This window comes from Dendrobates tinctorius, unplaced genomic scaffold, assembly GCF_039654945.1.
Source record: "Dendrobates tinctorius isolate UK_male_01 unplaced genomic scaffold, ASM3965494v1 ptg000083l, whole genome shotgun sequence".
Classification (NCBI taxonomy): Eukaryota; Metazoa; Chordata; class Amphibia; order Anura; family Dendrobatidae; genus Dendrobates; species Dendrobates tinctorius.
In genome coordinates this window covers 38275004-38298503 of record NW_027361751.1, presented here as the reverse complement: position 1 = coordinate 38298503, position 23500 = coordinate 38275004, and the positions used below count along the sequence as shown (strand labels likewise).

The following is a 23500-nucleotide window of genomic DNA, read 5'->3' as shown; positions in this document are numbered from 1 at the left end:
TATTGCGTTGATCCAGGGAGCTAGTCTGATTGCCGTATGTGGAGTCAGGAAGGAATTTTTTTCTCCAATGTGAAGCTTACTGTTTGCCACATGGGTTTTTTTTGCCTTCCTCTGGATCAACATGTTAGGGCAAGTTAGGATAGGATATGGGTTGAACTAGATGGACTTAAAGTCTCCCTTCAACCTTAATAACTATGTTACTATGTTGGCTGGGTCCTTCCCTGGAGGAAGATCTGGCTAGTCCCGTGTTTGAGACTCTTAAATGAGGCTTCACAGACTTTATTTGCATATTCATATTTCCCAGGGAGCTATGCACCTAGGATTTCACTGTGATTGAGCGCCTTTGCCGGCTGCCGCAGTGTTTTCTTTGACTGGTCTCCCTGAGATCAGTGATTGTTTTGTGATCTTGAGATATTTGTAGACAGCTATTAAGTCTCCTCTCAGTCTTCTCTTCTGCAAGCTAAACATTCCCAAATCCTGCAACCTTTCCTCATAAGACAGGGTTTGCAAACTGGTCACCATTTTGGTCGCTCTTTTCTGAACTTGCTCCAGTTTGTTGATGTCTTTTTTTAAAATGAGGTGCCCAAAACTGAACACAGTATTCCAGATGAGGTCTGACCAAAGAGGAGTAGAGGGCAATAATGATCTAGACTGTATGCTTCTGTTAATACATCCTAGAATTGCATTTGCTTTTTTTGCTGCTGCATCACACTGTTGACTCATATTCAGTCTGTTATCTATTAGTATACCCAAGTCTCTTTCACATGTGCTGTTGCTTAGCCCTATTCCTCTCATTCTGTATATACTTTTTCATTTTTATTGCCTAGATGTAGTACTTTGCATTTTTCCCTGTTAAAAACCATTCTGTTAGTTGCTGCCCACTGCTCCAGTTTATTTATATCTTTTTGAATCCTCTCTCTTCTCTAGTATTAGCCATCCCTCCTAGCTTTGTGTCATCAGCAAATTTAATCAGTTTATCCTCAATTCCTTCATCTAAATCGTTGATAAAGATGTTGAACAATACAGGGCCCAGGACAGAGCCCTGTGGTACCCGACTTGAGACATTCTTCCAACTGGATGTGCAGCCATTTACGACCACTCTTTTGGTACGATCACTAAGCCAGTTATGACTCCACCTAACAGTTGCCTTGTCCATTCCAAACTTAGCCATTTTTTCAATAAGGATTGTGTGAGATACTTTGTCAAATGCTAGGAACAACATTTGCTCGTCTCCTGTTCTCCAAGAATTTTCAAAGATTATGGAGAGTGGTTCAAAAATTTCTTCTGCTATCTCCTTCAGTACTCTGGGGTGTAAATCATCTGGACCTGGAGACTTGAATTCATTTAGGTTAGTTAAGTGTTTCCTCACTATATTTCTGTTTATAGATATCCTGGATTCTTCTATTCCCTTAATAGGACAGTGAAGAACAGTTGATGTTACATTTCCTTTCTGAGAGAAAACAGATGCAAAATAGGAATTTAAAAGTTCGGCCTTCTCAACATCCTGTCTTACCATTTCATCATTTTCATCCTGTAAAAATCCTGTAGCATCTTTGACTTTTCTTTTACTTTTGACATATCCCCAAAATCCTTTATTATTGCTTTTGACGTTTCTTGCAAGCCTCAATTCATTGTCAGCTTTAGATAATATGATTTGTATCCTGCAAGTTCTGCAGACAGCATTATATTCTTCTTTAGATATGCCTCCCTCTTTCCATTTCATAAATATTTCTTTCTTCCTTATTAGCATGTGCTTAATTTCTGTGTTCATCCATCCTGGTTTCCTTACATGCTTCCTATTCTTCCCTCTTTTCAGAATTGTTAACAATTGTGCCTTGAGAATGCCATTTTTCAAGATTTCCCATCCTTTCTGGACATTTTTGTCCTTAAGGATATCCAGCCATTGAAATCTGAAATCTAACCTTGACGTCTGAGTCTTCACAGGTCCTCCTCCTCTAGTTAGCCAAAATTCTAAAAATCCCCACAGTCTAAGTCCAAGGCTGGCCAAATCCAATATGTCTGTTTGTAAAATAGGGATATTTAAGGGGGATATCCAGGACTAGATAATTTTTTTTGTAATCCAGGCCTAAGAACTAACAGGCAGGTAGTTGCTAACTACCTGCCTGTTTTGTTTGGCGCTGATCTTTGCAGGCATAAAGCGTCAGCAATTCAGTGGCTTCTGCTGAAGTCACGTTGACAGATCAGCGACTTCTCTTCCGCTCTTCTTCGTTGATCGGGCTTTACTGCCGACATCATGCTGACTGACAGCCTGGTCCCCGCTGCCTAACTGACTGGAGCCAGCTCTCAATCAGCAAGATGTTGGCAGTCATGCCCGATTGATAAATCAGCCCAGAAGAAGAAGAGCAGCTGAATCAATGACAGGAGCGGTCCGGGACCAGTCTGAGGATTGTGTGATAAGTGAAATAAAACAGTCAGGTAGTTGCCTCTGTTAGCAAGTTAGCATTCAAATTGCATCACTTAATTTTCCTTCTTCCACCATGTGCATCTTTTCATCATCATTATTTTAATTTTTTTTTTTTTTTTTTTTATAAAATATGAGGTTTTAACTCATCCCAGGAGCTGGGACGAGGACTTCAATTTTTCTATTAGCAAGTACCTATTAGTTTTTAGGTCCATAGTAAAAAAAAAAAAAAATAGTCCTGAACAAGTCCTTTTAGGGGTACGGTTAGCTGTCCAAATTCCAACACTTACCGAATGTCCACTCTTCCATATATCTCATCTAAAACGCAGGAAGTTCTCCAAGTGGAAACTTGCCATGGAAGCGCCCAAAATCAGGAATGACTACTTGTGTAAACCTCCCACATTCTCTGTGCCATGACTTGCTGAAATTTGTCAGGATTGTTTCCAAAAGTTTTGTGAAAGTCCCAGCAAATGTAAAAAGTTTCGCAACTATGCTGGGGTACAACATGACAAACAGGAAGGCATCGAAAATGAATAATGAACTGACTAGTATCTATGATCTACAGTTTTTATGCAGACCTACAGTATGTGTCTCCATGGTGAGGGAATGCAAACACGGCCTGTGTAGTTACATAGGTAAGCAAAACATAGGGGACAAATGGAAGGAAGTGTGACTGTGTGGGGAAGGTGACTTGACGGACAGACGTGACTGGCAGTAGGAGGGGACGGTTTGTGCATTAGAGACGGAGATTGACAGGTTAGAGGGGTGACAGCTAGGAAAGGGACATAGGAGAGTGCAGTAATGAGAAATGACCACAAGATGGCAGGGGAGAGTAGCTTTGGACTCAACAACAGCTTATGGCTCTAGAAATGCACAGTCATGGGGGGCGGGGAGATAGGAACCCAGGAGGGGAATTCCCGGTGAGAGAGGGGATAAGTAGGAGTGGTTGGGGTTCCAAAGAGTTCAGTCCCGGGAGGAGCTTAGCAGAGGAAGACAGAAGATGGGGAACAGAGAAAGCTCAACCAGGGGACTAACCAGAGAGGACAGTCAGGGGGGTGGCCCTGACACGAAGTACCGCAGGACAGACGAGGTGACGTACTGCAGGATAAGTGAGGCCCCGGGAGTACCGACTGGACGGCGACCTCGGGCAGGTGAAGCGCTGGCGGTAGATGGGTCTAGGTCAGCCAAAGTGAAAGATCCGCGAGAGATGCCAACACGACTAAGGGAACGGTGAAAAGGTACCCGGGCCTAGAAACAGAGAATTGTGCACGCGGCTGCGGTGCGTGGCAGTGGTCGTCAGGAGGATGACGAATAAAGCTGGAACTGTTACAACTGAGATCTGTCTCCGCCTCATCCATCCATCGCCTGGTGTCCGTGTCATCTGTTCGTGGTAAACAGCGGTCCACCCCCCAACCCCGGCCCCTACCACATTTGCAGGATCAGACTACATGGGGATTACTTGTAGTCTGTTACCGTAGAAACACCAAGCTTTTTAAAGGAGATGTATACAGGGTGGACTTTTATCATGAAGACTTATTTCTAAGTTGCCTAATTGTAAATTTGGATATATTGGGGTAGGTAAAAGAAAGCCAAAGTATAAGATCTATGATGGTACACTTTTGGGTGCGTAGATTTGCTGTTGCTATAAGGAGTGATGCACTTTGGGCAATTCCTTATAAAACGTAAAAAACATTTGCGATCAGAAATTCTGATCTCCCTTTGTTAGCAAGCGAAAACATCTAATAGTATATTTGGAATAAAGAAAAGGGACCGAGGCCAAAGAAATGACTCCACTTTATATATTCAGACTCTTGTGGTTGAGAACACAACAAGGATTATGGGCCGTGATTTTGTGTTGCCTGAAATATTTCTATCTCAATTACAATGGAAAATATACCGAATATATCTTTATAAATGTGACAGATCCTGCTATCATTGATGCTTGTAAATACCTCTATCTGCTGCTTGATCATCTCACTTTGCTTTTCTTTCTCTTGAGTACGTAGCTGTAGCCATAGATCGGATATTTCCTTGTCCTTTGCAGACAGCAGATTATGTTTCTCTTCTTCCTTAATGAATACTGTAAATATAAAAATAATTAGTGTGATAATGGATGTCTGTGTTTTTGGGCTAGAGCTCACTCTTTGCTATAATGCACAACCCAGGTTTAGACAGCAAAAATATTGGAAAAATATGTTTACATATTTACATATTTAAATCTTTCCTTGCGATGTAAAGAAGTGGTGAGGTCAATATTAATGCAGTGGAGTAGAATATGGGGTATTACTAGAGTTGAGCGACTTTTGGTTTTTTAGGGTCGCGTTTCGTTTCGTGAAACCCGACTTTTCCAAAAGTCGGGTCGAGCAAGATCGTCCGATTATAGGGAAAAGTCAGGGTCGTCCCGAAACACGAACCCAATGTAAGTCAATGGGGAATAAAAGTCGGCAGTGAGAGGAGGACAGGAAACACACCTACAGTGCCCATTTGAATGCCAAAAGCATCAATTCTTCTTTCTTAAGCTTGTCAACCTTAATTAACTTCATAATACAAGTTACGCACTGAAAAATGGGGGTTATTTGGCTACAAACTGTGGGGGGGGAGGGCTGGCTCCAGGTTTTCATGTGCCCTGGGCGAAAGAGCGCCCCTTTAACACATACCACAACTCATCATGCTCCGATACGGCAGAGAAATAGCGGTATAGTACAATGAAAAATACCTCACTTTTTACATCAAATGACGAGGCCCATCTATTTCTCCATACAGAATCATTGGTCCCATATAATGTTTGAAACAGTATATGATGAGCTCCACATAATGCTACAGTATATGTTGGTCCCCATGGATGAAGCTCCACTGTCTTATGGGCCCAAATAATGCTCCAAACATAATGGGCCCCATTTCTAATGCTCTAGTGTATAATGGGCCCTGTAAATGCTGCTCCAATGTCTGATGTCCACCTTTGGAATGTTCCAGTGTATGGTGCTCCCCAAAAATTGCTGTCCCAACATTGAAAACAATCAAATAAGTCTCCTCGCTAGGGAATCCCTGTACTTGTCTGGACAGGTGCTGTAGCTTGCTTAACAGCTCGCCAGCCGTTCTCACGCCCAGTATGGATTACACGTGATTGCACAAAGGTGAGAAAGGGTACCGTATCCCCAGATAACATGTATGGATAGCGTACACATTCAAAATATATGTCTCAGGAGGCAGGCTCAGACGGTGTTAGGCCCAGTATGGATTGCACGTGATTGCACAAAGGTTAGAAAGGGTACCGTATCATCGGATAACATATATGGATAGCGTACACATTCAAAATATATGTCTATACAGCATGAGGCAGGCTCAGACGGTGTTAGGCCCAGTATGGATTGCACGTGATTGTACAAAGGTTAGAAAGGGTACCGTATCCCTGGATAACATGTATGGATAGCGTACACATTCAAAATATATGTCTCAGGAGGCAGGCTCAGATGGTGTTAGGCCCAGTATGGATTGCACGTGATTGCACAAAGGTTAGAAAGGGTACCGTATCCCTGGATAACATGTATGGATAGCGTACACATTCAAAATATATGTCTCAGGAGGCAGGCTCAGACGGTGTTAGGCCCAGTATGGATTGCACGTGATTGCACAAAGGTTAGAAAGGGTACCGTATCCCTGGATAACATGTATGGATAGCGTACACATTCAAAATATATGTCTCAGGAGGCAGGCTCAGACGGTGTTAGGCCCAGTATGGATTGCACGTGATTGCACAAAGGTTAGAAAGGGTACCGTATCCCCAGATAACATGTATGGATAGCGTACACATTCAAAATATATGTCTATACAGCATGAGGCAGGCTCAGACGGTGTTAGGCCCAGTATGGATTGCACATGATTGCACAAAGGTTAGAAAGGGTACCGTATCCCCGGATAACATGTATGGATAGCGTACACATTCAAAATATATGTCTATACAGCATGAGGCAGGCTCAGACGGTGTTAGGCCCAGTATGGATTGCACGTGATTGCACAAAGGTTAGAAAGGGTACCGTATCCCTGGATAACATGTATGGATAGCGTACGCATTCAAAATATATGTCTCAGGAGGCAGGCTCAGACGGTGTTAGGCCCAGTATGGATTGCACGTGATTGCACAAAGGTTAGAAAGGGTACCGTATCCCTGGATAACATGTATGGATAGCGTACACATTCAAAATATATGTCTCAGGAGGCAGGCTCAGACGGTGTTAGGCCCAGTATGGATTGCACGTGATTGCACAAAGGTTAGAAAGGGTACCGTATCCCCGGATAACATGTATGGATAGCGTACACATTCAAAATATATGTCTATACAGCATGAGGCAGGCTCAGACGGTGTTAGGCCCAGTATGGATTGCACAAAGGTTAGAAAGGGTACCGTATCCCTGGATAACATGTATGGATAGCGTACACATTCAAAATATATGTCTCAGGAGGCAGGCTCAGACGGTGTTAGGCCCAGTATGGATTGCACGTGATTGCACAAAGGTTAGAAAGGGTACCGTATCCCCGGATAACATGTATGGATAGCGTACACATTCAAAATATATGTCTATACAGCATGAGGCAGGCTCAGACGGTGTTAGGCCCAGTATGGATTGCACGTGATTGCACAAAGGTTAGAAAGGGTACCGTATCCCTGGATAACATGTATGGATAGCGTACACATTCAAAATATATGTCTCAGGAGGCAGGCTCAGACGGTGTTAGGCCCAGTATGGATTGCACGTGATTGCACAAAGGTTAGAAAGGGTACCGTATCCCCGGATAACATGTATGGATAGCGTACACATTCAAAATATATGTCTATACAGCATGAGGCAGGCTCAGATGGTGTTAGGCCCAGTATGGATTGCACGTGATTGCACAAAGGTTAGAAAGGGTACCGTATCCCTGGATAACATGTATGGATAGCGTACACATTCAAAATATATGTCTCAGGAGGCAGGCTCAGACGGTGTTAGGCCCAGTATGGATTGCACGTGATTGCACAAAGGTTAGAAAGGGTACCGTATCCCTGGATAACATGTATGGATAGCGTACACATTCAAAATATATGTCTCAGGAGGCAGGCTCAGACGGTGTTAGGTCCAGTATGGATTGCAAGTGATTGCACAAAGGTTAGAAAGGGTACCGTATCCCTGGATAACATGTATGGATAGCGTACACATTCAAAATATATGTCTCAGGAGGCAGGCTCAGATGGTGTTAGGCCCAGTATGGATTGCACGTGAATGCACAAAGGTTAGAAAGGGTACCGTATCCCCGGATAACATGTATGGATAGCGTACACATTCAAAATATATGTCTATACAGCATGAGGCAGGATCAGACGGTGTTAGGCCCAGTATGGATTGCACGTGATTGCACAAAGGTTAGAAAGGGTACTGTATCCCTGGATAACATGTATGGATAGCGTACACATTCAAAATATATGTCTATACAGCATGAGGCAGGCTCAGACGGTGTTAGGCCCAGTATGGATTGCACGTGATTGCACAAAGGTTAGAAAGGGTACCGTATCCCTGGATAACATGTATGGATAGCGTACACATTCAAAATATATGTCTCAGGAGGCAGGCTCAGACGGTGTCAGGCACAGTATGGATTTGACGGCCCAGATTACACAGCGGAGGAGCAGGGAGAGGTAAAGATTGCAAATGCTGGGGCCCTGCCCAAGCAAGGGGGGCCCACTCGTGGGCGTCGGTACTGGCACTGGGCCCCTCATAGTACAGCGGTGTGTCTGACGGCGGGTGTGCACCACCACCGTCAGAGACACTTGATTGCACTATGAGGGACCCTGTGCCAGTGCCCGCGCCCAAGAGTCGGCCTACCCACCTGTCCAGGGCAACGGCACTCGCACGGTGTCGTGCGGTAGGTGGTGACCCCGGCCATGGGGGGGGAGGCAGCACAGTTAGGGAGTTTTAGAAAGTGGCATATGTTGATGTTGGACATTCAGCTGATGCAAAAGGCGAAATAGGTGAAGTACCAGGAAGAGGTGGACCAAAGCAAGCCATTTTTCTGTCACCCTATGTGTCATCAGGGGAAGGTGGGACAAAATCCTTGGAAACCCATGCGTGGTTCATTTTAATGAAGGTTAGATCATCCACATTTTGGGTTGACAGACGGGTCCTTTTTTCTGTCAGGATTGATCCAGCTGCACTGAAGACTCTTTCCGATAGCACACTTGCAGCTGGGCAAGCGAGCTCCTGTAAGGCATATTGGGCCAATTCAGGCCAGGTGTCCAGTTTAGCGGCCCAATAGTCAAAGGGGAATGACCTGTGTGGGAGAACATCGATATGGGAGGAAAAGTAGTTTGTTACCATAGTTGACAACTGCTGTCTCCTGTCACTTTCCATCGATGCAGTATTACCAGTTGTGTGAGCGGTATTTGAAAAATCAGTCCACAACATTGTCATGAAACCCCTGTCTCCAACGCCACTTCTGCTGTGTGCACCACGAACACCTCTGCCAAGCTGCCCCCGGCCCGTACGGCTCGTGTGAGAACCATCACCGCTGCTGTGTGCTGGGAATGCCTCAAGCAACCGATTTACCAGAGTTGCTTGTTTATTAGCCAATATTAGGTCAAGGTTCTCCTGTGGCATGATGTTTTGTAATTTGCCTTTATAGCGTGGATCCAGGATGCTGGCCAACCAGTAGTCGTCATCGTTCATCATTTTGGCAATGCGGGGGTCCCTTTTTAGGATCTGCAAGGCATAATCTGACATGTGGGCCAATGTTCCCGGTGTCAATGATGCACTGCGAGTGCTGGTTGGAGGAGCACTTTCTGGCAAATCCACATCCCTCCAGTCACGCACAAACCCTGTACCAGACCTTGCCACGCCAACATTTTCACTTGCCCCACGAGATGCATCCTCCTCCCCTAAGTAATCATCCCCATCATCCTCCTCCTCCTCCTCTTCTTCCTCCACCTCGTCCAGGAGAGGTCCCTGAGCAGACAATGGCTGAATGTCATCAAGGATTCCCTCCTCCTCTTCCTCCTCATCAACATTGGCTGCAGACGCCTGCTCCTTAAGGTGCGTCAAAGTTTGCATGAGCAGACGCATAAGTGGGATGCTCATGCTTAGGATGGCGTCGTCTGCGCTTACCAGCCGTGTGCATTCCTCAAAACACTGAAGGACTTTGCAAAGGTCTTTCAGCTTCGACCACTGCACACCTGTCAACTCCATGTCTGCTCTCAAAGTGCCTGGCCGTGTATCCTCCCACAAATGCATTATGGCCTGCCTCTGCTCGCACAGCCGCTCCACCATGTGCAGGGTGGAGTTCCACCTTGTTGCAATGTCGATAATGAGGCGGTGGTTGGGAAGGTGGAGCAATCGCTGCAGCTTCTGCATACGAACGGAGTGTACAGGCGACCGGCGGATGTGCGCGCACAGTCTTCGCACCTTCTGGAGCAGGGCTGTTAACTCCGGATAATTTTTGAGGAAGCACTGCACCACCAGGTTCAAGGTGTGAGCCAAGCAAGGTATGTGGCTGAGTTTTGAAAGGGCTATGGCTGCCACAAAATTACGGCCGTTATCACTAACTACCTTGCCTGCCTCAAGATGTACACTGCCCAGCCATGACTCAGTTTGTCGCTTCAAGTACTCGGCCAGCACCTCGGCGGTGTGTCTGTCGCCCAAACACATCATCTGCAACACAGCCTGCTGACGCTTTCCACTAGCTGCTCGATAGGGGGACACATCGTGTGCAACAGTGGCAGCTGCAAATGGAGTACTCGTACGACTGCGCTCTGTGGACGAGCTTTCGCTTCTGGAGGAGGTGGAGGAGGAGGAGGGTCGAACGCCTACAGCCAATTGTTTCCTATACCGTGGGCTAGGCAGCACTGTCCCACCACCGCTGTCCCCTGTGGACCCTGCATCCACCACATTAACCCAGTGCGCAGTGATGGACACGTAACGGCCCTGGCCATGCCGACTGGACCATGCATCAGTTGTGAGGTGCACCTTTCCGCTCACTGACTGCTTGAGTGCATGGACAATGCGGTGTTTCACATGATGGTGGAGGGCTGGGATGGCTTTGCGAGAGAAGTGGCGGCGACTGGGTAGGTCATAGCGTGGTACTGCATAGGCCATGAGTTCGCGGAAAGCTGTGCTTTCCACCAACCGAAAGGGCATCATCTCAAACGAGATTAGTTTGGCAATGTGGGCGTTCAAACCCAGTGTACGCGGATGAGAGACTGAGTACTTTCTTGACCTACTCATAGTGTCTGGGAGGGTGAGCTGGACTTGAGAGCTGCATATGGTGGAAGTAGCGGTGGACAGGGCAGACTGAGAGAGGGTTGATGATGGTGATGGAGTTGGTGTTCTTTCTGATGGCCTAGAATCAGTCTTTCGTTGATATAACAGTGGGATTCCCTGACTGCTGTGGCCTTGCAACGACACCTCAACATTTGCTGCTGTGCTAACCGGTGGGCTTACAGTGGGGGAAACAATGTAGCGTTGCTGACTACCTTCGTTGTGATCAGTTGCACATGTGGCACTTGAGGTTTGGTGTTGTGTCCACGCTTGCAAGTGATTGCTGGTTAAATGTCTAAGCATGCAACTGGTATTCAAATTTTTCAGATTTTTCCCTCGGCTAAAGGTCTTTGCGCACTTCTTACAGATAACCTTGGCCTGATCATGAGGATTTTGTTCAAAAAAGTGCCACACTGCACTCTTCCTACTTTGGCAGACATTTTGCGGCCTAGCACGCTGTGATCTTTTGACCCTCTGGACAAGCTGTCCAGCAACTCTTTTGATGTTTGGAACCTGTCTTTGGAGTGCTCCGGGCCTGCCAGATAACAGCTGTTGCGATGTCGATGTCTGCTGTGGATGCTCCTCATCTGAGCTATTGGAAGCAGCACCCTCTTCCCCCAATGGATGCCAATCTGGGTCAACAACTGGGTCATCCATCACCTCCTCTTCTATGTCATGTGCACCTTCCTCTGTGTCACCGTGTATGGTGGTATAGTGTGCGGGAAGGGGCACCTGAGTCTCATCAGGGTCAGAATCTGGCTCTGTACACTGCGAGGACAATGTAGTGCTCTGAGTGAATGTACCAGCAGAATCATCCATCAGCGGCTGTGCATCAGTGCACTCCATGTCAGATTCATCTTGGCCTGGGTAATTCACCATTTCACTTGATAATCCAGGCATGGTATGTGAAAACAGCTCCATGGAGTAATCAGTAGTATGGCCTGCGTCATCCTTCAATCTTGGTTGGGGTGAAGGACACAAGGAAAGGTGTGGTTCATGAACATGAGCCTCCAATGACGACTCAGTGCTTTTACTTTTTACAACTGAAGAAGAGGAGGCGATAGAGCTGGAGGCTGAGTCAGCAATGTAAGACAAAACTTTTTCCTGATACTCTGGCTTTAAAAGCGGTTTGCCAACTCCTAGAAAACTAAGCGTTCGAGGCCTTATGTAGCCAGACGATGACGCAGGCTCAACACCTCCTGCATTCGGTCCTATTTTGCTCTTGCCACTACCATCAGATCCACCACCAACACCATCATTACCAGCTGCCAACCCCCGCCCAATTCCACGGCCTCTTCCACCAGCCTTCCTCATTTTTGGTAGAAATGTAGACAAAATCCAACAAACTATATAGTATGAAAAACAAGGTGTCTATAGGACAGGGGAGATTTTGAATTTCTGCACACACTTTTGGACACTGGACACTTTTGGATTGTGTGAGGCCCACTGATATCTGAGCTCTATGTGACAGGCTCGATGGCACAGCTGTGACCTAAGTGACTAGAGAATAAGTGAGATTTTGAATCTCTGCAAACACTTTTGGACACTGGACACTTTTGGATTGTGTGAGGCCCACTGATATCTGAGCGCTATGTGACAGGCTCGATGGCACAGCTGTGACCTAAGTGACTAGAGAATAAGTGAGATTTTGAATCTCTGCACACACTTTTGGACACTGGACACTTTTGGATTGTGTGAGGCCCAATGAATATCTGAGCGCTATGTGACAAGCTCGATGGCACAGCTGTGACCTAAGTGACTAGAGGATAAGTGAGAGTTTGAATCTCTGCACACACTTTTGGACACTGGACACTTTTGGATTGTGTGAGGCCCAATGAATATCTGAGCGCTATGTGACAAGCTCGATGGCACAGCTGTGACCTAAGTGACTAGAGGATAAGTGAGATTTTGAATCTCTGCACACACTTTTGGACACTGGACACTTTTGGATTGTGTGAGGCCCAATGAATATCTGAGCGCTATGTGACAGGCTCGATGGCACAGCTGTGACCTAAGTGACTAGAGAATAAGTGAGATTTTGAATCTCTGCACACACTTTTGGACACTGGACACTTTTGGATTGTGTGAGGCCCAATGAATATCTGAGCGCTATGTGACAAGCTCGATGGCACAGCTATGACCTAAGTGACTAGAGGATAAGTGAGAGTTTGAATCTCTGCACACACTTTTGGACACTGGACACTTTTGGATTGTGTGAGGCCCAATGAATATCTGAGCGCTATGTGACAAGCTCGATGGCACAGCTGTGACCTAAGTGACTAGAGAATAAGTGAGATTTTGAATCTCTGCACACACTTTTGGACACTGGACACTTTTGGATTGTGTGAGGCCCACTGATATCTGAGCGCTATGTGACAGGCTCGATGGCACAGCTGTGACCTAAGTGACTAGAGAATAAGTGAGATTTTGAATCTCTGCACACACTTTTGGACACTGGACACTTTTGGATTGTGTGAGGCCCAATGAATATCTGAGCGCTATGTGACAAGCTCGATGGCACAGCTGTGACCTAAGTGACTAGAGGATAAGTGAGAGTTTGAATCTCTGCACACACTTTTGGACACTGGACACTTTTGGATTGTGTGAGGCCCAATGAATATCTGAGCGCTATGTGACAAGCTCGATGGCACAGCTGTGACCTAAGTGACTAGAGGATAAGTGAGAGTTTGAATCTCTGCACACACTTTTGGACACTGGACACTTTTGGATTGTGTGAGGCCCAATGATATCTGAGCGCTATGTGACAGGCTCGATGGCACAGCTGTGACCTACGTGACTAGAGAATAAGTGAGATTTTGAATCTCTGCACACACTTTTGGACACTGGATACTTTTGGATTGTGTGAGGCCCAATGAATATCTGAGCGCTATGTGACAAGCTCGATGGCACAGCTGTGACCTAAGTGACTAGAGGATAAGTGAGAGTTTGAATCTCTGCACACACTTTTGGACACTGGACACTTTTGGATTGTGTGAGGCCCAATGAATATCTGAGCGCTATGTGACAAGCTCGATGGCACAGCTGTGACCTAAGTGACTAGAGGATAAGTGAGAGTTTGAATCTCTGCACACACTTTTGGACACTGGACACTTTTGGATTGTGTGAGGCCCAATGAATATCTGAGCGCTATGTGACAAGCTCGATGGCACAGCTGTGACCTAAGTGACTAGAGAATAAGTGAGATTTTGAATCTCTGCACACACTTTTGGACACTGGACACTTTTGGATTGTGTGAGGCCCACTGATATCTGAGTGCTATGTGACAGGCTCGATGGCACAGCTGTGACCTAAGTGACTAGAGAATAAGTGAGATTTTGAATCTCTGCAGACACTTTTGGACACTGGACACTTTTGGATTGTGTGAGGCCCAATGAATATCTGAGCGCTATGTGACAAGCTCGATGGCACAGCTGTGACCTAAGTGACTAGAGGATAAGTGAGAGTTTGAATCTCTGCACACACTTTTGGACACTGGACACTTTTGGATTGTGTGAGGCCCAATGAATATCTGAGCGCTATGTGACAAGCTCGATGGCACAGCTGTGACCTAAGTGACTAGAGGATAAGTGAGAGTTTGAATCTCTGCACACACTTTTGGACACTGGACACTTTTGGATTGTGTGAGGCCCAATGAATATCTGAGCGCTATGTGACAAGCTCGATGGCACAGCTGTGACCTAAGTGACTAGAGAATAAGTGAGATTTTGAATCTCTGCACACACTTTTGGACACTGGACACTTTTGGATTGTGTGAGGCCCAATGAATATCTGAGCGCTATGTGACAGGCTCGATGGCACAGCTGTGACCTAAGTGACTAGAGAATAAGTGAGATTTTGAATCTCTGCACACACTTTTGGACACTGGACACTTTTGGATTGTGTGAGGCCCAATGAATATCTGAGCGCTATGTGACAAGCTCGATGGCACAGCTGTGACCTAAGTGACTAGAGGATAAGTGAGAGTTTGAATCTCTGCACACACTTTTGGACACTGGACACTTTTGGATTGTGTGAGGCCCAATGAATATCTGAGCGCTATGTGACAAGCTCGATGGCACAGCTGTGACCTAAGTGACTAGAGGATAAGTGAGATTTTGAATCTCTGCACACACTTTTGGACACTGGACACTTTTGGATTGTGTGAGGCCCAATGAATATCTGAGCGCTATGTGACAGGCTCGATGGCACAGCTGTGACCTACGTGACTAGAGAATAAGTGAGATTTTGAATCTCTGCACACACTTTTGGACACTGGACACTTTTGGATTGTGTGAGGCCCAATGAATATCTGAGCGCTATGTGACAAGCTCGATGGCACAGCTGTGACCTAAGTGACTAGAGGATAAGTGAGAGTTTGAATCTCTGCACACACTTTTGGACACTGGACACTTTTGGATTGTGTGAGGCCCAATGAATATCTGAGCGCTATGTGACAAGCTCGATGGCACAGCTGTGACCTAAGTGACTAGAGGATAAGTGAGAGTTTGAATCTCTGCACACACTTTTGGACACTGGACACTTTTGGATTGTGTGAGGCCCAATGAATATCTGAGCGCTATGTGACAAGCTCGATGGCACAGCTGTGACCTAAGTGACTAGAGGATAAGTGAGAGTTTGAATCTCTGCACACACTTTTGGACACTGGACACTTTTGGATTGTGTGAGGCCCAATGAATATCTGAGCGCTATGTGACAAGCTCGATGGCACAGCTGTGACCTAAGTGACTAGAGGATAAGTGAGAGTTTGAATCTCTGCACACACTTTTGGACACTGGACACTTTTGGATTGTGTGAGGCCCAATGAATATCTGAGCGCTATGTGACAAGCTCGATGGCACAGCTGTGACCTAAGTGACTAGAGGATAAGTGAGAGTTTGAATCTCTGCACACACTTTTGGACACTGGACACTTTTGGATTGTGTGAGGCACAATGAATATCTGAGCGCTATGTGACAAGCTCGATGGCACAGCTGTGACCTAAGTGACTAGAGGATAAGTGAGAGTTTGAATCTCTGCACACACTTTTGGACACTGGACACTTTTGGATTGTGTGAGGCCCAATGAATATCTGAGCGCTATGTGACAAGCTCGATGGCACAGCTGTGACCTAAGTGACTAGAGAATAAGTGAGATTTTGAATCTCTGCACACACTTTTGGACACTGGACACTTTTGGATTGTGTGAGGCCCAATGAATATCTGAGCGCTATGTGACAGGCTCGATGACACAGCTGTGACCTAAGTGACTAGAGAATAAGTGAGATTTTGAATCTCTGCACACACTTTTGGACACTGGACACTTTTGGATCGTGTGAGGCCCAATGAATATCTGAGCGCTATGTGACAAGCTCGATGGCACAGCTGTGACCTAAGTGACTAGAGGATAAGTGAGAGTTTGAATCTCTGCACACACTTTTGGACACTGGACACTTTTGGATTGTGTGAGGCCCAATGAATATCTGAGCGCTATGTGACAAGCTCGATGGCACAGCTGTGACCTAAGTGACTAGAGAATAAGTGAGATTTTGAATCTCTGCACACACTTTTGGACACTGGACACTTTTGGATTGTGTGAGGCCCAATGAATATCTGAGCGCTATGTGACAAGCTCGATGGCACAGCTGTGACCTAAGTGACTAGAGGATAAGTGAGAGTTTGAATCTCTGCACACACTTTTGGACACTGGACACTTTTGGATTGTGTGAGGCCCAATGAATATCTGAGCGCTATGTGACAAGCTCGATGGCACAGCTGTGACCTAAGTGACTAGAGAATAAGTGAGATTTTGAATCTCTGCACACACTTTTGGACACTGGACACTTTTGGATTGTGTGAGGCCCAATGAATATCTGAGCGCTATGTGACAGGCTTGATGGCACAGCTGTGACCTAAGTGACTAGAGAATAAGTGAGATTTTGAATCTCTGCACACACTTTTGGACACTGGACACTTTTGGATTGTGTGAGGCCCAATGAATATCTGAGCGCTATGTGACAAGCTCGATGGCACAGCTGTGACCTAAGTGACTAGAGGATAAGTGAGAGTTTGAATCACTGCACACACTTTTGGACACTGGACACTTTTGGATTGTGTGAGGCCCAATGAATATCTGAGCGCTATGTAACAAGCTCGATGGCACAACAGTGACCTAAGTGACTAGAGGATAAGTGAGAGTTTGAATCTCTGCACACACTTTTGGACACTGGACACTTTTGGATTATGTGAGGCCCAATGAATATCTGAGCGCTATGTGACAAGCTTGATGGCACAGCTGTGACCTAAGTGACTAGAGGATAAGTGAGAGTTTGAATCTCTGCACACTTTTAGACACTGGACACTTTTGGATTGTGTGAGGCCCAATGAATATCTGAGCGCTATGTGACAAGCTCGATGGCACAGCTGTGACCTAAGTGACTAGAGGATAAGTGAGAGTTTGAATCTCTGCACACACTTTTGGACACTGTACACTTTTGGATTGTGTGAGGCCCAATGAATATCTGAGCGCTATGTGACAGGCTCGATGGCACAGCTGTGACCAAAGTGACTAGAGGATAAGGGAGATTGGATTGCTTTTAAAAAAGCAGTTTGCGGAGCAGTGGGTAAACAGCAATGCCAGCCTGTCAGGAAGCCTTAGAAGGCAGCCCAACAACCAACACCACTGATACACCACTATATAGCCTCCCCTTGCACTGCACACACAGTGACTGGTGTGTTGTGCAGGCCAAATCGCTAGCAGCAGAAGCAGTTTTTTGGTCTTCTTCCCTGCCTAACGCTCTCCCTACAGAATCAGCAGCAACCTCTCCCTATACTGAGATCGGCAGAAGTAAGATGGCGGTCGGCGTGCACGCCCTTTTATACCCCCTGTGACGCCCACCAAAGCAAGCCAATCACTTGCATGCCCTTCTGAAAGATGGTGGTGACCCGTGCCTATGTCATCACGTTGCCCACAGTGTCCGTGGATCCTGATTGGCTGAAAAAGAGCGCAAAACAAACTTTTGAAACGCGACTTTGGCGCGTAAGTCGCCGACCTCGTGGCCGACCTCATCCTAGGGTCGGGTTTCGTTTCATGAAACCCGACTTTGCCAAAAGTCGGCGACTTTTGAATTTTTTCGACCCGTTTCGCTCAACTCTAGGTATTACATCTACTGTTAGTGTTTCTCTGCAGCATGTGCATAATACTGTAGACATACAACTTTACAGCGCACACAGTATGTACACTCTCTGAAGCACACGTGTACACACACTGCTGCATGCACAGTACATACACACACAACCAACTCTGCTACACACACCGCACACTACAGGTGCGCACAGCACTTCTACATCGACTCACATTCAGCTGTTACTGTGCATAAAAACACCCATCTGCTAAATGAACGTGCTTCTACACATTGTACATACACCAACTTACGCCCTGGCTCATTTTTTTTTGGTTTTGCAGAAGTTTATTGTTCTTTGTGCCAACAGGGGTGAGGTTCCCCCACGTTTTGAGATAGGCATTTCATCTATATAGCTTCCCATGGGTAGTTTTCTGAACAGTCAGGGCCTCCGTCCTGCTCTGCCCTTATCTACATTGAGGTCAGCTGATACAAAGTGAGGTTTTAATACTAGAAACAGGATAATACCATCCTGATTGAGTCACCTTGTTGCGGTGGGATGGCTTTTAAGCTTTGTTGATCAAAATAGTGTTAACTAAGTTCCCTATGTTATTTACATGTACTATTACTATTTATGTACCGTAGGGTATATGCTCATTTTGGTTTTTTCCTTGGGTTTTGTCTGTGAAATGGCCACAGTGTGATCTGTGAATGGCACACAACTCTGCTACACATACAGCATGCTACAAGCACAGACACACACAGCTCTGCTACAGGTGCACACACCCACAGCTCTACTAAATCGACTCACAGTCAGCTCTGCTACTTTACAGTAAAACACATCTGCTATAAAGCTCTGCTACATCAACACACATTCAGCTCTGCTACTAAACACCAAAACAAATATATCTTCTACAATGACACATACACAGCTCTGCTAAAGCAAAATACAAACCTGAACAAGCCCTTTAATTGTAAAATGGAGCCCTGTAGCATGGCAATCCTAACAGAGGGTAATACACTCGTTGTCAGTGTTTGGCACGCGACTAAGTGTGCAAATCGCATATGTGCTGGGGAGGGGGGGCCTGGATTCTTGCCCCGGGTGCCAGAAAACCTAGATACACCTCTGGTATGTGCGTCACAAATAGGCTATAAGGCAGATGCTACCTGTGTGTCACCAGTGCCCTATTCAAGCCTATTTTGTGTGCACTTTAATACTAAGGCCGGTTTCACACTTGCGTTAAAGGCTGCAGCGTCGGCCTGCGCACGGCCGCCGCTAAGCCCCGCCCCTGCCACGCCTCCGCTGGCCGTGCGCCGAGTGCAACCAAATTGCAACAGGTTGCGTTTGGCGCTCGTCAGCGCACCGTCAAAAGGACGCATGGCGCCGCCAAAACGCATACTGCGCACGGCCTGTGTCCTCAGTGATAAAGATAGGGGACGAATGACACATGCAGCGTCATGCGCCCGGAGGCGGCGCTACCAGCGGAGGCGCGGCAGGGGGTGGGGCTTAGCGGCGGCCGTGCGCAGGCCGACGCTGCGGCCTTTAGCGCAAGTGTGAAACCGGCCTAAGCTATCACCTCCTCCATAATTTGATAGGTTGTGAGCGATTGTCTTCTCAGTATTTTGCACCTGTGTGACCTTTTTAAGAGGTTTACTTCATCCTGATAATTAGAGTTGAGCGACTTTTGGTTTTTTAGGGTCGCGTTTCGTTTCGTGAAACCCGACTTTTCCAAAAGTCGGGTCGAGCAAGATCGTCCGATTATAGGGAAAAGTCGGGGTCGTCCCGAAACACGAAACCCAATGTAAGTCAATGGGGAATAAAAGTCGGCAGTGAGAGGAGGACAGGAAACACACCTACAGTGCCCATTTGAATGCCAAAAGCATCAATTCTTCTTACTTAAGCTTGTCAACCTTAATTAACTTCATAATACAAGTTACGCACTGAAAAATGGGGGTTATTTGGCTAAAGTTGTGGGGGGGGAGGGCTGGCTGCAGGTTTTCATGTGCCCTGGGCTAAAGAGCGCCCCTTTAACACATACCACAACTCATCATGCTCCGATACGGCAGATAAATAGCGGTATAGTACAATGAAAAATACCTCACTTTTTACATCTCATGACGAGGCCCATCTATTTCTCCATACAGAATCATTGGTCCCATATAATGTTTGAAACAGTATATGATGAGCTCCACATAATGCTACAGTATATGTTGGTCCCCATGGATAAAGCTCCACTGTCTTATGGGCCCAAATAATGCTCCAAACATAATGGGCCCCATTTCTATTGCTCTAGTGTATAATGGGCCCTGTAAATGCTGCTCCAGTGTCTGATGTCCACCTTTGGAATGTTCCAGTGTATGGTGGGCCCCATCTATCATTCTCCAGAGTATAGTGCTCCCCAAAAATTGCTGTCCCAACATTGAAAACAATCAAATAAGTCTCCTCGCTAGGGAATCCCTGTACTTGTCTGGACAGGTGCTGTAGCTTGCTTAACAGCTCGCCAGCCGTTCTCACTCCCAGTATGGATTGCACGTGATTGCACAAAGGTTAGAAAGGGTACCGTATCCCTGGATAACATGTATGGATAGCGTACACATTCAAAATATATGTCTCAGGAGGCAGGCTCAGACGGTGTCAGGCCCAGTATGGATTGCACGTGATTGCACAAAGGTTAGAAAGGGTACCGTATCCCTGGATAACATGTATGGATAGCGTACACATTCAAAATATATGTCTCAGGAGGCAGGCTCAGACGGTGTCAGGCACAGTATGGATTGCACGTGATTGCACAAAGGTTAGAAAGGGTACCGTATCCCCGGATAACATGTATGGATAGCGTACACATTCAAAATATATGTCTCAGGAGGCAGGCTCAGACGGTGTTAGGCCCAGTATGGATTGCACGTGATTGCACAAAGGTTAGAAAGGGTACCGTATCCCCGGATAACATGTATGGATAGCGTACACATTCAAAATATATGTCTCAGGAGGCAGGCTCAGACGGTGTTAGGCCCAGTATGGATTGCACGTGATTGCACAAAGGTTAGAAAGGGTACCGTATCCCTGGATAACATGTATGGATAGCGTACACATTCAAAATATATGTCTCAGGAGGCAGGCTCAGACGGTGTCAGGCACAGTATGGATTGCACGTGATTGCACAAAGGTTAGAAAGGGTACCGTATCCCCGGATAACATGTATGGATAGCGTACACATTCAAAATATATGTCTCAGGAGGCAGGCTCAGACGGTGTTAGGCCCAGTATGGATTGCACGTGATTGCACAAAGGTTAGAAAGGGTACCGTATCCCCGGATAACATGTATGGATAGCGTACACATTCAAAATATATGTCTCAGGAGGCAGGCTCAGACGGTGTTAGGCCCAGTATGGATTGCACGTGATTGCACAAAGGTTAGAAAGGGTACCGTATCCCTGGATAACATGTATGGATAGCGTACACATTCAAAATATATGTCTCAGGAGGCAGGCTCAGACGGTGTCAGGCACAGTATGGATTGCACGTGATTGCACAAAGGTTAGAAAGGGTACCGTATCCCCGGATAACATGTATGGATAGCGTACACATTCAAAATATATGTCTCAGGAGGCAGGCTCAGACGGTGTTAGGCCCAGTATGGATTGCACGTGATTGCACAAAGGTTAGAAAGGGTACCGTATCCCCGGATAACATGTATGGATAGCGTACACATTCAAAATATATGTATCAGGAGGCAGGCTCAGACGGTGTTAGGCCCAGTATGGATTGCACGTGATTGCACAAAGGTTAGAAAGGGTACCGTATCCCCGGATAACATGTATGGATAGCGTACACATTCAAAATATATGTCTCAGGAGGCAGGCTCAGACGGTGTTAGGCCCAGTATGGATTGCACGTGATTGCACAAAGGTTAGAAAGGGTACCGTATCCCTGGATAACATGTATGGATAGCGTACACATTCAAAATATATGTCTCAGGAGGCAGGCTCAGACGGTGTCAGGCCCAGTATGGATTGCACGTGATTGCACAAAGGTTAGAAAGGGTACCGTATCCCTGGATAACATGTATGGATAGCGTACACATTCAAAATATATGTCTCAGGAGGCAGGCTCAGACGGTGTCAGGCACAGTATGGATTGCACGTGATTGCACAAAGGTTAGAAAGGGTACCGTATCCCCGGATAACATGTATGGATAGCGTACACATTCAAAATATATGTCTCAGGAGGCAGGCTCAGACGGTGTCAGGCACAGTATGGATTTGACGGCCCAGATTACACAGCGGAGGAGCAGGGAGAGGTAAAGATTGCAAATGCTGGGGCCCTGCCCAAGCAAGGGGGGCCCACTCGTGGGCGTCGGTACTGGCACTGGGACCCTCATAGTACAGCGGTGTGTCTGACGGCGGGTGTGCACCACCACCATCAGAGACACTTGATTGCACTATGAGGGACCCTGTGCCAGTGCCCGCGCCCAAGAGTCGGCCTACCCACCTGTCCAGGGCAACGGCACTCGCACGGTGTCGTGCGGTAGGTGGTGACCCCGGCCATGGGGGGGGAGGCAGCACAGTTAGGGAGTTTTAGAAAGTGGCATATGTTGATGTTGGACATTCAGCTGATGCAAAAGGCGAAATAGGTGAAGTACCAGGAAGAGGTGGACCAAAGCAAGCCATTTTTCTGTCACCCTATGTGTCATCAGGGGAAGGTGGGACAAAATCCTTGGAAACCCATGCGTGGTTCATTTTAATGAAGATTAGATCATCCACATTTTGGGTTGACAGACGGGTCCTTTTTTCTGTCAGGATTGATCCAGCTGCACTGAAGACTCTTTCCGATAGCACACTTGCAGCTGGGCAAGCGAGCTCCTGTAAGGCATATTGGGCCAATTCAGGCCAGGTGTCCAGTTTAGCGGCCCAATAGTCAAAGGGGAATGACCTGTGTGGGAGAACATCGATATGGGAGGAAAAGTAGTTTGTAACCATAGTTGACAACTGCTGTCTCCTGTCACTTTCCATCGATGCAGTATTACCAGTTGTGTGAGCGGTATTTGAAAAATCAGTCCACAACATTGTCATGAAACCCCTGTCTCCAATGCCACTTCTGCTGTGTGCACCACGAACACCTCTGCCAAGCTGCCCCCGGCCCGTACGGCTCGTGTGAGAACCATCACCGCTGCTGTGTGCTGGGAATGCCTCAAGCAACCGATTTACCAGAGTTGCTTGTTTATTAGCCAATATTAGGTCAAGGTTCTCCTGTGGCATGATGTTTTGTAATTTGCCTTTATAGCGTGGATCCAGGATGCTGGCCAACCAGTAGTCATCATCGTTCATCATTTTGGCAATGCGGGGGTCCCTTTTTAGGATCCGCAAGGCATAATCTGACATGTGGGCCAATGTTCCCGGTGTCAATGATGCACTGCGAGTGCTGGGTGGAGGAGCACTTTCTGGCAAATCCACATCCCTCCAGTCACGCACAAACCCTGTACCAGACCTTGCCACGCCAACATTTTCACTTGCCCCACGAGATGCATCCTCCTCCCCTAAGTAATCATCCCCATCATCCTCCTCCTCCTCCTCTTCTTCCTCCACCTCGTCCAGGAGAGGTCCCTGAGCAGACAATGGCTGAATGTCATCAAGGATTCCCTCCTCCTTTTCCTCCTCATCAACATTGGCTGCAGACG

General features: G+C 46.6%; 1 protein-coding gene across 1 annotated transcript in view; it reads right to left on the bottom strand.

Annotated features, from left to right (window-relative positions):
* Positions 1-23500, bottom strand: part of CCDC152 (coiled-coil domain containing 152) — a 102447-nt gene that overhangs the window by 27836 nt on the left and 51111 nt on the right. The window contains exon 6 of the mRNA XM_073584346.1: positions 4375-4502. Coding sequence (XP_073440447.1) covers positions 4375-4502 — 128 coding nt within the window. The remainder of the gene's footprint in view (positions 1-4374; positions 4503-23500) is intronic.